The 17,676-nt window shown below is 39.1% G+C and overlaps 1 protein-coding gene and 1 long non-coding RNA gene across 2 annotated transcripts in view; both read left to right on the top strand.

Moving 5' to 3' along the window:
* Positions 1-731: 731 nt before the first annotated feature.
* Positions 732-2,266, top strand: LOC135472724 (uncharacterized). Its single transcript, XR_010444552.1, has 3 exons — positions 732-863; positions 1,804-1,924; positions 2,180-2,266. It is a non-coding gene; the product is annotated as an uncharacterized LOC135472724 (long non-coding RNA).
* A 54-nt stretch (positions 2,267-2,320) lies between these two features.
* LOC135473609 (uncharacterized) overlaps positions 2,321-17,676 on the top strand; it is a 38,768-nt gene continuing 23,412 nt past the window's right edge. The window contains exons 1-9 of the mRNA XM_064753468.1: positions 2,321-2,324; positions 2,488-2,635; positions 3,290-3,453; positions 5,739-5,794; positions 6,100-7,939; positions 8,733-13,310; positions 14,550-14,621; positions 15,685-15,757; positions 16,172-16,772. Coding sequence (XP_064609538.1) covers positions 2,321-2,324; positions 2,488-2,635; positions 3,290-3,453; positions 5,739-5,794; positions 6,100-7,939; positions 8,733-13,310; positions 14,550-14,621; positions 15,685-15,757; positions 16,172-16,772 — 7,536 coding nt within the window. The remainder of the gene's footprint in view (positions 2,325-2,487; positions 2,636-3,289; positions 3,454-5,738; positions 5,795-6,099; positions 7,940-8,732; positions 13,311-14,549; positions 14,622-15,684; positions 15,758-16,171; positions 16,773-17,676) is intronic.

The following is a 17,676-nucleotide window of genomic DNA, read 5'->3' on the forward strand; positions in this document are numbered from 1 at the left end:
ATTGCCCATCTTCATCTATATATGACTTTTGGTGCGTTTACAGTACTACATCATTATTAAATAATGACTTCAATGGACAGATAAAATATCAGAATTTCACGATAATGAAACAGCTATACACGTATACTTCAAAACAGCGTGTTTAAGTCATAAAAAGTATTCTATTGGTTTTAAATATGCCTGTACACGTCCCAGTAGACAGAACGACGGAACTGCAGTTGTGAATGCCAAAGTCGCTCAAACCAGTACCTACTAGTTACATGTACTAGCATGGTACTACAGAGGCATCCTATCACTATCCTGTTTATGGTGAGACACTGCAATAGTACTAGTGTGACAGTAGAAATAAATAAATCATTTAGTCGCCATCGACTTAATTATGAATAAGCCTTTCTACCCGTTTAACCCCGACGTTTAAACTATATATGTCGTCTGCAAATTTTACACGTTTTTGTCCTGGTCCGCACGAAATTCTTAACCGGTGAAACGTTCGAGTCTCTATTTCGTTGTTATGTGTAATAGACCTTTGTCGTTTATGCTTAGAAGATAATGATGCACTACTGTTTAAAATTTACGGACGAAGAAAGCGAGATGTAATGCATACATTAACTTCAAAAGTCTATCTGGATTTGTTTGCTGACGTATTTTCCCCAGTTTTGGATGTTAGCACTAACCCCAACACGAACTGGCGCAATTTTCGACATTTTGCACTAGGGGCTGTCAAGATAGATCTATTTTACATTAGAATGTTTATAACATCTGAAATATTCAGATAAGACATTTCGCCTTTCCTTGACTTTGGTAGTGTGTTTTCAACTGTCCCGTGGATAATATTGCCACACACTGGATTCGTGGGAAAACAGGTACTGAAATGAAATGTTGATGCTGTTGTCGTTTAGCGCACGGCACATGTAGTTGAGCTGTACGGTATTCATTGGATTTTTGTGGCATAATAGCACATGGCATTGTTTCTTGTCAAATGTCGCACCATTGATTCAAGTAGAAATAGTAATGTGGACACATTTCCTGAAACAGAATTATCGTATTTCACCTAAACCTTCCCATTTTTAAGTGATACAGTTTGCTTGATTCTGATTGATTTATTTTACATTATAAATATAATTATATCGGTCCTTTGAATCGGTGCCAAAGAATTATTTATGTTAAGTTTTTTTTTTTTTTTTTTTTTTTTTTTGGTGAGGTATTTTGTGAAGTTGGATTAATTCATCAAAAGCGTTTTAACATACCAAACTTCATGTAGTAGTTGTGAGGAATGTGGAACATTGTCATTGATTTTGAACAGTTGAACTCATTTTTCATAATTTTCAAATGAATCAGAGTGTCTGGACCAAAGTGACATGGTTATTATTGGTAATAAAGTGCAATTAACTTTCCATATTTGTTTCCCTCTCCATAAGCACTTAAAAAAATGTCAAAAAAGTTAAAATATTTGAATGATAACAAGTTTAATTTACTGTAGTTTTAGTGTGTACTTTAAGGGTCTAAACTCGGCAAAGCCTAATGGGCCATGTTGAAGTTTATACATGTAGTACAGTAATGTGTATTGTTTTAAGAAATGATCAACACAGTTTGATTTGGTCTGGCTTGATTGAATTATGAAAGGAAGCATACATTAAATGAAAGTGAAAGCATGGATAACCCCCAATATAGATTCACTCACACAAAGTTTACCAGGCTTGTAGCAGGCTTGAGATTTCTCTGCTTCTGTTATTGCTCACAACATTGCTCATCATCGATTTGGTTCACATGAATTACATTAATATTATGTGTTGTTGTTTTCAGGTTTAGGAAATGAGGAAACATGAAACACATCCATCTATTAAATCACTGAAGTACTTCACATTCAAGAGAAGTTTTAGTTCCAAGGATTTCAAAAGCTTTGATGGCCTAAACAGTTCAGATGGTAAGATAAAACATCCCTCTTTATTTAAACGGGTATAAAAATATCAGCACCAGTATTGTGATGATCGTGATTTCTCAAATGTTTTAGATAAGTCAACTCATTTTGTACTTTCCTTTGAGATATCCAAACCAAAACTTAAATTTTAGATTGACACAAAGTCATTTACAATTAGATATATGCATATAGTAGACCTTGTATAATTTAGACCTCACTGTCATTATCATCCTTATCACTTTACTCTTCCACAATTTCCAGTGGCTTGTTTGGGTGAAGTTAATGACAACTGGTTTACTGATCTTACTGAGGATAGAGTAAGATCTGCCAACAAGACCCAGTCTTCAGGTGAGCTGAATTTGATCATAGATTGTCATATTTCATTTTTACTACTGTGCATATATGAGCAAGCAGTTGTGCAATGTGTCAGATTTGAAGACCATACTGCTGTGAAGTATCAGAGAAGAGGCAGAGTTTCTGCACCCCATGACATTTGATTGGTAGGTAAATAAACCAATGTATCTTGGTAAAAACAGTTCAAATTTATATTCTATTTTCTGTGTTATCAGAACGTGTGGATGAAGATGACATCCAAACTAAAGAAGACAATGGTTGTGTCCACCAGACTCCCTCACAGAGTCATCTGATCCTGTCAGATGAATGGGACAGTCCTAGATTACCGTACACATGGACTCCAACATCTAGTGAAGCATTAAGGTATATACTTTAATTCTTAAAGCTTTTCACATGTTTGTAAGGTGTTTATTCAAGCATGTTCTGAAAGCATTAATTTTTGTAGGTTGATAGTATTATACTTTTGGTGAAGCCTTGAAATTGGCCAATCCAACTACTGTCTCCAGAATCTTGAAATGTGCATAAATGGCACTGACCATTGCTCTTTTCTATGTGAAAAGGTTGAGGAAATAGGGTAATTGAATTTGGATGTTCCACCATAACCTCTCAGCCTTTTTAACAATTCTGCATTTATCACACCTAGGGGCTGGGCCTGGACATCTCCGAGATATAAATACAAGTAGCCAGGGAATTTAGAGCTGAGGAAAGAGGGGAAAGCTCATATTATTTACTATGGCCTGTCTTGGAATGAACAAATGATTGAATGATTTATCATTAGGGTTGAACTCAACTTTGGCATTATTTCCACTATTATCATGTTCAAAATTACGAAGCAGTTATGGCTTTCGGCATGATACTAATAAAATCTGAAATTAGAACAGACGAGAGAAATAGTCAAATACTGAAAACCATATTTTTCTACACAAATTGCATCTGATGTATTTTTGTGCGTATGAAAAGGTTTGAAGGCTGAAATTCATGTACACTGCGGTGACTTAATTAATGTCCTGGTTTCAGCCCGGCTGCTGTAGATGTGGCATCGCGAGGTAACAGCAAATCCAGCAGCCCCTCAGCCCTGGCTGCCAGCCTGGGGGTTAATCTTGAGGGATCAGCTTTGTCCTGGACAAGTTCTCTGGAAACTCCACCTTGTCAGACACCTGTCAGGGATAACCATGCCCCAGGTATTAACATTTATGTATTTGCTTATTTCATATTCAATTCATGTTTATTTAGAATGTGTCTGGTAGAGCAGTGCTTAGGCCACATCAGTTTGAATTCTTGTTTTACATGCAGAACGAGTGCATTCCTCAATTTCTGAGGAGGGCAAAAAATAAAAAATAAACTGAAAAATCACCTAATTTGTTGGAAATGTCGCAGAAATTGTTTTTTGTTAAAGACTTATTAACGTATCGTTGAAAACTAGAAAATCACACAAAACATTAAGAACAAACAAAATAAATTGGTGGTTTTTCTATTCCATGTTTATTTCATTTTTGGATTATTTTAGTGTCGGTTTTGGCCATAAAACACAAAATAAAATTGGTGTCACCCTAGCCTAAACATGAATATTGAAAAAGACACTGAAGGCAGGTCAATTCTGAAGAAAAAAATCTTCCTAGATGGTTGATCATTGAAATATTAAATGATTTCCAGCAGAGTAGCATGAGATAGCAGATTGATTTCTGGAACATAAACAGAGTTAATGTGTATGTGATCAACTGCTTGAAGTGAACATAAAGTCAGTCTCTAAAACTGAACTCTGAGTTAGTTTGTATGTGATCAACTGCTTAAAGTGAACATAAAGTCAACCACTAAAGCTGAATTCTGAGTTAGTGTGTGTGTGATCAACTGCTTAAAGTGAACATAAAGTCAACCACTAAAGCTGAATTCTGAGTTAGTTGTGTATGTGATCAACTGCTTAAAGTGAACATAAAGTCAGCCACTAAAGCCAAATTCTGAGTTAGTTGTGTATGTGATCAACTGCTTAAAGTGAACATAAAGTCAGCCACTAAAGCTGAATTAGTTAATAAAGTTGTGTTCCAGAAATGTTCTAAAAATATTTGACACCGCTTATCAGCAGGGTAAATAGCAAACTATCGTCAGTAGGTAGCCACGCATTTGGTTTTGCCATGCTATAGCTATCTAGTGACGTCAAAACCTAGGAGCTTTCTCGTACCATCGGTATTAAACAATGTGACAGTGTATCCGCTCTGACATCTGATCATAAGGCCGATGTTTCTGTTACTTTGGTGCTCAGTCAAGGCGATGTTCGTGGACACAGACATCATGTTTTATGGCCCTGCTCACCCTCCTCTTGCGTGGGTGCAAGCATTTGGCCTAGCTGGCTGTACCGAATTTACCAAACATAGTAGGGCCTTCTAGTTGATAACAGACGCTTTCATTCAGATTTTGAGAAGATATTTTCATTATAAATCTGACTTGCTAAGGAAAAATAATGCAAAGTCACAATATTTTTCTTCAAGAAATGGCCAGCCCCAATAGCATAGTTGGTAGAGCGCCCTCTTCAGGAGCGGTAGATCCAGGGTCAGTCGTGGAGTCACACCTAAGGCCTTAACAGAGGAAGTTGTAACTCACTTGGCGTTCAGCATGAAGGGGATAGTGCAATGACTGGTTGACCCGTATCAGTATAATGGCTCGGGCGGGACAGCTTACTTGCCTTCAGTAAGGCATCTCAGTGAAGCAGCACTAGATAAAAGAGTGTTGGAATCTGTCCTGCTACATGTACAAGGAGGCACATTACATGCACTCCAAGGATTCCTTCGTCGTCAAAACACTGAAAAATTGTTAAGTACCATGTTAAACCCCAAGCACTCACCCACTCACTCTTCAAGCAATTACTCTCGTAAGGCAGTTTTCTTGCTAGCTCAACCTGACAAGTTACTATAGTATCCTGCCCTACATTTACGCCTTGTGACATGGGCAGCCGTTCTCACTTCCCTGCTCATAAATGGGTGGTTCAAAATGCATCAGTTTAACCGCAAATCCAGTTTATTGCATCAATATCTGTCAATCCACTATAAGAAACCACATTGACAATCGACAGTTCATAGGTTTTTTGACGTGACAACTAATTATCACGTGAAGCTTTCAGTGCTTGTGATTGGCCAAGTTCATACAGGCTTCTGCAACATGGCTATTCAGAGTGAATTGTCTATCACTGCCATATCCCCAGTACTGAACATCATCTTCTTGACTTTCAAAACTTTATAGAATATTTTTCTGTGATAACTGTGTCCTATATCATTGTTTCTATGTATATATAGTGGCAGACTTTATGTTCACTCTAAGGAAAGATAAAGGATTATAAAAATAATCACTACATTAAGTATATTGCAGGGCTTTGCTTGGAAGATATGGAATTTGTGAATTCATACTTTTTTTTTCAAAAATCAATCTTACCTACCTTCAAACTTGTATATTTTGTGTGTTTTTTCATTTTTTATAGGAGAGGAGTCATTACTAATGCTAGCTACATCTGTAAGTTCACTTTCCAATCCCAAGGTAAGTGTTAAAATGTTGGAATGTAATACACATCTAAACAGTAGTGTAGTCCCCAACGAAACCCCTCTTCAAACATTACAGTCCCTAAGTTTGCTTTTAAGATGGTTCTCATAGAGGACTAGACGGGCAATCGTCCAAATGTACTGCACTTCGCAAAAAAAGACCTGAGTATTTCAGTGATTCCATTTTGATTTTTCAATTTTTCGCTTTCACTTTAATATGAATTTTCTAGAGAAATGTTTAAAATGTGATGCAAAAGATTTATATGGAGTTTCAGTTTGAAAGCATACTTTAATAATTTTCAGCGCCTACCCCGAGCATTGTTCTCACCCAATAAGACAGCTGATTCTGACGTACTTGGGGTTGGATTATGTACCACTTTTGATGAGGAAGAAGATGATAGAACCATTTTAGATGAAGGAGCTGTGTCCAATTGTCTCCCCTTCTCATCCAGCCCTTTTTTAGGTGCTGCTGTCGCCAGTCTAAGCCCCTGGGAATCCCCCGTCCCTTGCAGCCCAGGGAAAACTTGTGTCATAGAGAGCACTTTGTCAGATTTCTTTGATACACCTGTGAATAACATGCGATCAAGACGCAGACAAGCTCCAGGAAAGAGAGCTAAGAGAAACTCTGTAGGAATTCCAAGCCCCATTACAGGACCAAATACTCCATGTGAAAGCCCTCTTCATTCCATCCTGTCTGATAAGAAACCTAGAACACCTGCAAGTGTGAAGCGAGTAAGATTTGTAGGTGAATTTTGCAATTCTTCAAGATCGAAACTTGCCAAAATTTCTGAAAATATCTGTGCTAGCAATTCAGAAAGCAAGCTTGTTAACAGTAAAGAAAGTAAAGGACTGGTCACATCTACAGATAATGATATTCAAAGTATTTCTGACCACTGTGGTGTGAGTAATGTGGAAGAGGAAGCCAAAGGAAATGTAAAGTTAGCGGGTGAGGAGGATAGAGCAACTTTGTGTGCTGTGGACCAGGCTGTAACGACCCCAGAAGATCATGAACATCCTTCAAGGACTGTTTGTGTTGTTACTTCACTAGCGGTAGAGACGTTGATTTCTGCATCTAAAGATCAGGTAGAATTAGAGTCACTGAAGGATTCAGCCACTTTGTCAACGAGACCTGACCACCTGACTGAAGAGCCATCACATCATGGGAAAACTGGTCTGGCGGAAACATGTGGTGTAAGTAACAAAACCTTCATTGTGACAAGCAACCCATGTTATCCAGCTAAGAAACATATGACAGATGATGACATGTTATCTCAGATATCTGCTGAAACCTTGGCAGACATGTGTGAACACATTATGGATGAACCAGAAGAACAGACACAGTTTGACCCTGGCAAAATCAGGGCAAGGGTCACAGGAGTTGAGGTCTTGGAAAGTGTCAAGAAAGCTAACATTCAAGTTGAATGGAAAGATGTTCATTTACCTACAAGTAGTTCTGTACATGTTGGAGACCCAAAACAGCAGATCTGTGGCCAGGAAACAGTAAGTTTTTCATCTCCACCCAGTAAGTCAGAGAGATGTAAAGATGAGGAATTGTTCACACAGATTTCCCCAGGTTTCATGCACAGTATTCTCGACAGCGCCAAGGTGGTGGAAGAAAATTCAGATCAAGGTGGTAACAAAGCAACTCCATCTTCTTCCAAACAGCAGAATTGTTATTCACTACTTAAGACATTTCCAAATGTTGACAACCTCAGCACTGGAAACTGCAAAGTGTCTTCAGGTATGTCAGAACAGTTTCCCTGTGATAGCATCCAAAGCTCCTCAGAATCCAGTACGCCCAAGGCTTGCCGAGTCCGTAGAAATAAATCCAGACACTTCCTGTATCCATCTGCTCAACAGATCAACTCCTCCTGTCCAAAGAACGTCTTCAATTTCAAAACTGGAAATCATGATGGATCTCCAGTGGTTTTTGTACCAAAGACTCAGGCTAGTGACTCGGTTGTACCTCTCACAGTATGCACTCCAACATCTCAAACTGATGTAACCGAGAAAAACTTACCAGGTAAAATGTCTGGGGCTACCCATTCTGAAGCTCTTCGTGGAAAGACTGCCAAAGTCCAGCTGTTTACAACAGACACAGCTGCTCCAACCAGGAAGGGAAGGAAACAAGTCAGCTCTGCAGGTAAAGTACATGTTTTACATGTATTTAATGGAACCATGTAAAAACTTTTTTTGTTACTGTTTCTAAGCATGTTGAACCTCCAGAGTAGGCATACATTGAAGACCAGCCATAGGTTGAAAACCAGCTATACATTGAAGACCAGCCATACATTGAAGACCAGCCATAGGTTGAAGACCAGAACCCTTCTTTACATAATTTGTTTAATTGTACATTATTTTATATATTATACATTATTCTGAAGGGTTTGGTCCATTTGCGTTGTTTTTATGTTAATAAGCTTATTAAAGGCAATGCATTTTTTGAGTCATTTTAGACCACCAATGTCTAATAAATCGCACTGAGCATTAATGCACATCTTATTTTTCTTACTAATTCTCTTTTCAAAGTCATGGGGCAGAGGGGTGTACATTGGCTTGTTACTTTTTGATCATTTAAATGAATGGTTAGAGTAAAGCCCTAACTGAGGTTGCATTTCCCTGGTTAAGCGAGACTATTTGCAAACTACAATGTATCACATAGCCGTCAGTGCTCTCCACGCTGTAGTCTTGCATTCCAATACAAAAGCTTTCTTTCCATGTTATTTATATTTTATAATGACATACAGGTAACCTACAGGCCCAATTTAATACATAAAGAGTCATGTTTTATAACACACTCAGTCTTCATTTTAGCTACCAACCATTGCTGAAAAAATGTGCCATGATTTCCTCTGCCTTGCTTGGTTCCTCTCTCGTTTAAATGGTAACTTCACCTATCATTTCTGTTTTGTTTTTTGTTTTGTTTTTTTTGACAGATTTCAAGAGCTTCTCAGAGCTGCTAAAAGACTGTGATTTAGATTCTTGTTTTGAAGACCCCAAAGATTTCCCAACTGAGGCCTGTTCAAACATGACAGAAAGTCCAATGCCTCTAGAAAAAGTCGATATACCCAAGGAAGACAATTTACAAGATCCTGAATCTGTCATTCTTAGACAATCAGAAAAGCAAGCCAGTGATGGCAAAACAGCGACCTCCTCCCATGTTAAATTCACAACAAACTCACAAACAAATGGAACCAGTGAAAAGGTTGATCATGTGTCTAGCACAAATGAAAATCAAAGTGGCAAGGATACCAAGGATCTTCCATTTGGCTTGGTTCTAGACAGAAATGGAGCTTCGATGGGGTTTAAAACAGCCAGTGGGAAAGGATTCAGATTGAGCAGCACTAGTCTAGAGAAAGCCAAGTTCTTAGTTTCTGAATGTATAGACGAAGAAATGGCCTCTTCTGCAGGCGCCGGTTCTGATGAAACCATCAAAACGGAAGGAGAAGGTAGCGTACTGAATGGAAAGAATTCCTTCATCAAAGATTATACGAGTAAGTCCTTTAATGGCTTTACAACAGCTGGCGGAAAAGATGTGAAAGTGTCAGAAGAAAGCATGATCAAAGCTCAGTCCTTTTGTGAAGAATGTGAAACAGAAGATGCAAAGAAGGAAATGAGAAAGAGGCAATCTGCTGAACAACACAGACACGTTGATCAAAGAAAAGTGTCTCAGCCTTTGGTGACAAAACCTGAGGGCTCAAAAATTACCACAGATTATTTGTCAGACAGCAACAGGGAAATCCTTTGTGGTGGATTTAGAACAGCAGGTGGTAAGGATCTTCAGATTAGCAAAGAAAGCCTTGAAAAGGCAAAGACACTAGTTGAGGAAGATTTGGGTAAAAGTGTTGGTATTGTAAAATCTTTGAAAGACTGTAAAATCTTGAGTGACACTAGAGCTAAGAATGGTGCTCTTTCAGGTTTTCAAACAGCAGGTGGCAAAGATGTTCAAATAAGCGAAGAAAGCCTGGAGATGGCAAAATCCCTTGTTGAGAATACAGACGAAATATATCTTGACAAAAACTTAATTTCCAAAAATTCAAAGTTTGGAATAGCAGAAGAGAACTGTGAAAAGGAAAATGTACTGGTTTTGAACAGAACTAATGGGTTCACTACAGCTGGAGGGAATGATGTTAGGATTACAGAAGAAAGCGTTGCGAAAGCCAAGGCACTTCTGGAGGACAACGAAGTAAGCAGAAATAATGAGACTTATAAAAGTGAAATAAGGTTGGATTATCACCAGAATACTCACGAATCCTTGGTAAATTTGTTACAAGGTGATAGTGCGGGACAGGCAGGCAATACTATTAAGTCGTTCAATGCAGCGGATGCAGTTCCTCCTCTTGGATTCACTACTGCAGCAGGGAAAGGTGTCAAAATAAGTAAAGTGAGCTTAGACAAAGCAAGAGCTCTTGTTGAGGACAGTGGTGATGCTGGTGGCCAAACAGTAGAACAAAGCAAGAAGGTGTTTGAAAGCAGTGAAGCTCAAAGTTTCCCTAGTCTGAAAGGTTTAGAAAGTATGAATGATGATAGAAATTTAGGCTTTATGCATTCCCAGACTGTAGGTAGTCCAAATTTATCAGTGGTCAATAATCACAAGAGGCAATCAATTGCTACAGGATCACCCAATATTAAGCCAAAAGTTCCAAAGGGCTATCGACCTTTTAAACCACCCCGACCAACACCAAAGAGGGAAACTGTGAATTCAAGTTTAAAAACTGAATCATCATGTGATAAAGTAAATGAATATGAGACAGCTGGCCCATACAACAGAAGTTTCGATGACAGTATAGCCGATGAGGATTTGTGTGCTCATTTATCAACATTTGATGATGGAACTGATGTAATGAAGTCCAAGCAAATCCGTGTCATCTCTGATAGTAGGAATGTCCAACTCCTAGACAAAGATTTTACAAGCATGAACAACTTTGCTAATCATGATTGTTTAGATGCAGTTTTTGCAGAAGACATGGTAGAAGAAATGCATGATGGATTTCCACCACTACAAAAAAACGATAAAGGGATCACCATATCTAGTAAAGCTCAGAGACAGTCCAAGAAGACTTGTCCAGTTCCAGGGGACCAGGTCACTCCTTGTAAAGAGTTTGAAACTGTTGATTCTGAAATGGATGATACACTTCTGGAAGCCATGATGGTTGACATGACAACCACAGTTAGCATGGTGACGAGTCCTGGAAACTCCTGGAGTCCTGTAGGTGATAGATCTTTGAAAGGGTCAAGACCCTTGTCGTTTAGTGACGATGAAGCATTCCAGTTGGATTTAGAAAGACTGCCAAAGGAAATGAAGATGACAATCTCATCTTCAAAAAGTTATTGTACCCAAAGCGCCGGTAAAGGTGAAGGGAATCTTTTCGATGGTGGTCATGGATCACCGACCAAGAGGGATAACAATACTAGTACAGAAAGATTGGAAAATGTGTCTGATCAGAACAGTTCCTCTGTGACTGCTAATGCAGAAAGTACCAAACCTGAGACAAAGGGGACTTGTTCCAGTAACAGTAAAACAGTGACTGCTGGAGAATGTTTATTTAAGACTGGTACAGGAAAAACAGTTACCATATCAGAGAAGGCATTGAAGCAGGTGGAGGGTATTATAGAAAGTAATGATCTAAATACAGCACCTGAGGAATCAAGTGTGCATCAGGTCTGTGAGTTGGAGAGTGTACCACTTATTCATGGCGCAGGCGCGATTCCAAACAGTTTGTTCCAGACTGCTTCAGGGAAGACTGTGTCAGTATCTGATAAGGCACTACATTTGGCAAGGATGTCATGGAATGAGGGCTTGGTAAATGATGAAACCATGGGATGTAACAGGACTAAAGATGTTGCCAAACTCCATGCAAATCATGATTTCAGTAGTCTATTCCATACAGCTTCTCAGAAGACTGTTGGTATCTCCGAAAAGGCTCTGCGAGAAGCCAGAACAAATGTAGACGCTTTAGAGTGCAAATTACCAGGTGGCAGTATGTTTCAAACTGCTTCTGGGAAAGGTGTTGAAATATCTGAAAAATCATTGGAGGCCGCTAGGGCTCATCTGTCTAACACTGAAAAGGGTATAACTGAAAAGTTTGACAACATTGCATCAGGGGATCAGCTGAAGAGTCTGAAAGGTATAAATCATTCTGGTGAAATCCAAGGCACTAGCTTGTTCCAAACAGCATCTGGACAAAATGTTACAATTTCTGAGACGGCATTTTTGCAAGCAAAATCCCATCTTTGTGGAATAGAAAATAACCACGTAGAAAAAGTACATGGTACAAACAGAGATGCATGTAGTGAACTTCAGGGCAGTGACTTGTTCCAAACAGCATCAGGCAAGAATATTAGTATTTCTGAGAAAGCATTGTTTGAAGTAAAAGCACATCTGTCTGAAGGGGTAGATAGAATGGAAAACATAACAGTAGCCAAATCATTATTACCTTCAAGGTTTTGTACAAACAGAATTGCATCAAAGGAAGTTCTAGGTAGTAGCTTGTTTCAAACAGCATCAGGCCAAAAGATCAGCATTTCAGAGAAAGCATGGTTGGAAGCAAGAGCTCATCTCTCCGAGAGTGAAGGTGATATAAATACATGTACAGTATTGTCAACTACATCACAAAAAATGTTTTCCAACTTTGAGAAGGCTCAGTCACCGAACCAAGGTGGTAGTTTGTTTCAGACGGCTTCAGGAAAAGATGTCAACATTTCAGAGAAAGTCTTATTGGAAGCCAAAGCACATCTGTCTGATAGTGCAGATGACACTAACAAAGCACTGGAAAACCAGACACCAGACACTTTGGAATCCACTGAAGCACAAAGTTTCAGTTTTTTCCAGAAAGCTTCAGAAAAATGCGTCTGTGTTTCTGGAAAAGCTCTACAAGAGACAAAGTGTCACCTGTCTGAATGTGACAGCATCATTGAAGGTCAAGCAGCTAAGTCTATGGCGGCACACTCAACTGCCAATACCAACAAGGATCAGTTTGGTCTAGTACAGAACAGTGGCTTGTTTCAGACTGCTTCTGGAAATTCTGTGTTAGTGTCTGTGAAAGCTCTGAAGGAAGCGAAATATCAGCTTGACCATAATGAGACATATGTTCAAAATGTAAAGCTTTTCAACCAATTGAAGAATGCGCAAATTAAAAAGCAAACAGGAGGCTGTATTTTTCAGACCTGTTCTGGCAAACCTGTCAGTGTATCAAAGCAGGCTTTAATTGACGCCAGAAAGTCGATAGAAAGTGACAAACATGAGCAGAAAGCTACACCTGCAATTACAGCTGCAACCGAGAGCTTACCTGCTGATTTGTTAGTAGATAGAGCCGTGAACTCAAATGGTACTCGTCACTCAAAACCATCTGTGGTTTTCAAAGCAAAGCGTGCTGGGGTCCTATATAGGCCACCATCCTCTAAAGTCATGTCAGCATCAGAGTTTCAAGCATCAGTTCCCACAAGCATAAACACCAGCATTTCCAGTGCAGGGTTGTCAGAGAACTGTGATATTCAGAGGCAATTCGGCAATGGTATGTGGCCATCAAAGTATAATTTATTCTGTTTGAATACTAAAATTGTCTGACTGCCATTGTATAGTTTGGGAGCCATTAACAGTGTGAAATATTCTTGAATAGGACATTAAACATACTAGTTATCAAAGGCTGTAGACAAAACATTTTGATCAACCAAATTGGAGTTGGAATAAGGGAGTTGCGAGTTTGAACTCTTTTGTCGTTAAAGGTAAAGACAGTCCCATGTGACATTTGAAAAATGTTAGGCAACCTTTCGTGACATTAATTTACCGATCACTTATCTCACTATGTTCTAGAGGTACAAATTAAGAAACTTCTCAATCTCACAAATGATCAGCTCATCAGTTTTCTTCATTGTTCATCTAAATAATGCTTTGTGAAACTCGCTATCAGATGACAATGTTATGGTAAATGCGATCAGTAATAGTTGCCTAACATTTTTGACAGGTCACATGAAACAGTAGGAATAGTGATGAAAACAGTCCTAATTCAAGGCTCCCCCTATTGAGCTTCCACTGGCTCAGCTATTTCTATCACAGCTGTTTTGTCCACTGATGAACATGTTCAGCCCCATTCTCGGACGGGAAGATTTTCTAGATTCCCCTGGTTTCCATGTTCTCTGGTCTGGTGTGGTATGGTGCTCTCTCTGGTTGCAGCCTGTCTTGCATAGACCCGGACAAGACTTTATTTAATACCTACCACCAGTATGACATGTCACATGTAGGAGAGTCCATCAGTAACTCGCCAAATGTTAATGCCACGTACTTCGGTTTCCTCAGGGTACTCGGCTTTCCTCCTGACATAATATGGCTGTCATTATTCGAATCAAAAACTTTTGAGTAATTCTTTACACAACACTTTGTGTGCAATACAGAAGGCATCAGTGAAATACTCTCAAGTATGACATAAAACACTAATTAGACAAAGAAATGAGTACCTACTATATTCGTTTTGTCGGTAGAAGAACACTTTCAGAGGCTCATGAAAGACCTTAAAATGATACTTTTGATGCCAACAATTCATTTTTTCTGATAAGAAATTAATCAAACGGCACAAAAAATATTAAGTGGCCTTCAAGGTGAATGAATCAGTTAGAATCAATCAAAATGCTAATTTTCAGGTGAAATACAGTATTTTGGAGCTTACTCAGCCAAGTGCTTTCTGTCCCTCACATCACTGATAACAAGGATTGTAAAATACTGGGTGACCATGCTTATCATTGTAATGATTTTGTAGATGTCAACATTGTCACCAGAAAAGCTGGGAACTCCATATACAGGTGCAATCCCAAATTCTCTACCCCAGAAGGTCAGTGCATTTCAGATCTTGTGCAAGGCATCAGTAGAATTTGTCAGCAGAAGTTATTGTAAAATGTTTCTTTCAGCCAGTCAGCATCATTTCTGTATTGCTTGAAAGTTCAGATGTTTGAATCTGATCTAGCATTCTCAGGTTTGGCTGATGTTCAGTCTCTAAAACTTTGTGCTTTAATTGCCATTTGCAAAATATTGCACCTGTGCTGCTGCTCTGGTTTTACTCGCTATGCTGTATATCTTTTTTAAATGTGATAACAACACATTTTGAGTGATTCTAGACCAGTGATGTCTAGTAACTTGCAACTAACATCACAGCATAGTTTTTTTTTTTTTTTTATCAAATTCTGCCTAAACCATGATGCTAGCGAGAGTGTTAAATTGCTATTGTGTCTGCATTACATAAACAGTTTGAATAAAGCCCTGACTGAGGTAACTTGATGAGGCTATATTTCACCGGTTATGTGTGACCGTTTGCCAGCTATTACACTGTCGTCGCTGCTCTGGTTTTACTCTCAATGTTGTATGTCATGAAGTATATTCTAGATAGAAGGTCTTCAGTCTGTTTCTTGATGGTACAAAAAGAATTATGTTACATTGATGTGAAAAATATACATGTGCTACGGCTCAAAACTTTTTTGTGGGGATTTTTTTTTGGTTTTTATTTTATTCACTAGTCGTGCATTTTGTATATCAGAAACACCTCAGACACTGAACCACCTCCTGATTCACTAGTCATGCAGTTTGTATATCAGAAACACCTCAGACACTGAACCATCTCCTGATTCACTAGTCATGCAGTTTGTATATCAGAAACACCTCAGACACTGAACCATCTCCTGATTCACTGGTCATGCAGTTTGTATATCAGAAACACCTCAGACACTGAACCAACTCATGATTCACTGGTCATGCAGTTTGTATATCAGAAACACCTCAGACACTGAACCATCTCCTGATTCACTGGTCATGCAGTTTGTATATCAGAAACACCTCAGACACTGAACCAACTCCATGATCACTTGTCAGATAACTGAAGGTAAATCTTGTCTTTCCTACAGCCTCTTTTAGAGACAACCCCTACCGCAAGGGCCATGAGTTTCACCCTCGCCACTGTTCAGAACAGGATTTAAGGTAAAGTTTTTCTATGGCTATCATTTGTATGTGCTGGTTTTATTTACTGCAGCATTAAGAATATGTAGTGTGAATCTGTCATAACATCACTTACAAACTAACTTGCACTTAATTCTGATGATTTTGTCTTGTATTTGTATACAAAGTGTGTCTTAGTCCTGGCATTTTACATTCAAATACAGGAATAATTTGAGCTATGCAAAGTTGTGTACTTGTATAAAGTGAGAGTTTTTTTTTTGTTTATTTTGTTTTGCCATTACTGGTAGTAAATGTAATTTTTCAAACAGTTAAGCTCATATAACATAAACAAAACCTGTAACTGCAGAAAATTGAATAAAAACTTGTTGAGTGTTGATATGGATATGTAAAGGTATGGATAATATATGTATGATAATCCTATTGCTACATCTTCAGGCCTGCAGACAATTTCACAGGTATAACAAGTGGTACCGACAGGACACCTTTGTCCCCTACACAGACTGTATCTTCCTTCAAGACCCCTTATAAAGCAGCCAAAACACCTGAGAACTGCCGTACAGATCTGAACTCTGTGAAAACCGGCGATACAATCTCTGGATTCAGTCCCTTCATCAGTGGAGCTGAAAGGGCCTGTGTTACCTGCGAGTCTCCTCAGCTAACCTCTACAAGGGCAGATTTCATGGCAGCTTCACCCAAACATTTCCCAAGTTGTTCTGGAGACAATTTGACTGAAAATAACAGTGTTAAAACTGAATTGTTGCAGAGTTGTGTAAGTGCAAAGCTGAACAGTGGTGATGGCAGCCATGATCTTGCAGTCTCAAGATGTGAGCTACCTGAAGATGCCATTGCCTGTCTGCAAATGGCCAGACTCCAACAGGACAGGATAATTTCTTGGAAGAAACGAACAACTGTTCGACCATGTGCTGGAAAACTGATGACCTTGAAGAAGAACATACCCTCACAGCAGAGGCTGAAGTTATCGGATGTTATGGGAAGCAGAGCAGTGCAGATGGCTGCTAGATCAAGGAAAGTGCAGGTAATATTTTCTGCTGTTCTCACTTACGGTGGCACCGTTATGCACAGTGTACAGCTTCAGTATCAAGGGGGCAACACCTACCAGGATTCAATGTTTAAACCACTTCATGAATACTTAAGACACTTTACTTTATGACTATGCAGAAGTACTAGTTTTGCTAACCAAACATGACCAATCACAAAGGGTTTCACATTGTAAGCACACACAGATAATCTGTAACTAATGTTATAATGTCAGTGAGGGAGAAAAGCTGGCAACAATGATGGGTTTTTATAGAGTATAACACCTCCATTTTCTCTGCTCAAAAGAGGTTTCAGTAATTAAAGTAAGGGACATCCTTTCATTGAATCGTTTAATTTCACAGTTTAGAGCCCTGCAGGCAGAGTGATCAAAATTGAAGCGCTTAAAAATAAAGCTCTTTGGCGAACGCATTAATATTGTTGCATCCAGCTTTGTGAGTATTTGATGTATGTAATGAATTTTACTGGTAATCCAGGCCTGAGCCATCGTACATGTACAATGCAAGTTTTGAGTCATCTTGAGTGTCTGAGCCATCCTACATGTAAGTCTTGAGTATCTGAGCCATCCTGAATGCCTGGACCATCCCGCATACTTGACGTAGTTGAAGGGCTGGAGCCATCCTGAATGAATGGACCATCCCGCATACTTGACGTAGTTGAAGGGCTGGAGCCATCCTGAATGCCTGGACCATCCCGCATACTTGACGTAGTTGAAGGGCTGGAGCCATCCTGAGTGCTAGACTCATTTGGAGTGCCTAAGCAATGTTGAGGGCCTGAACCACCTTGTGTCTGAGCCAACCTGAGAGTACCCGAGTCATCCTGTGTGCTTGACTTATCTCATTTGAATTAGTCCTTTTGAGTGCCTGAACCATGGTTGCATTTTG

Source organism: Liolophura sinensis, chromosome 8 (assembly GCF_032854445.1).
Source record: "Liolophura sinensis isolate JHLJ2023 chromosome 8, CUHK_Ljap_v2, whole genome shotgun sequence".
Taxonomy (NCBI): domain Eukaryota; kingdom Metazoa; phylum Mollusca; class Polyplacophora; order Chitonida; family Chitonidae; genus Liolophura; species Liolophura sinensis.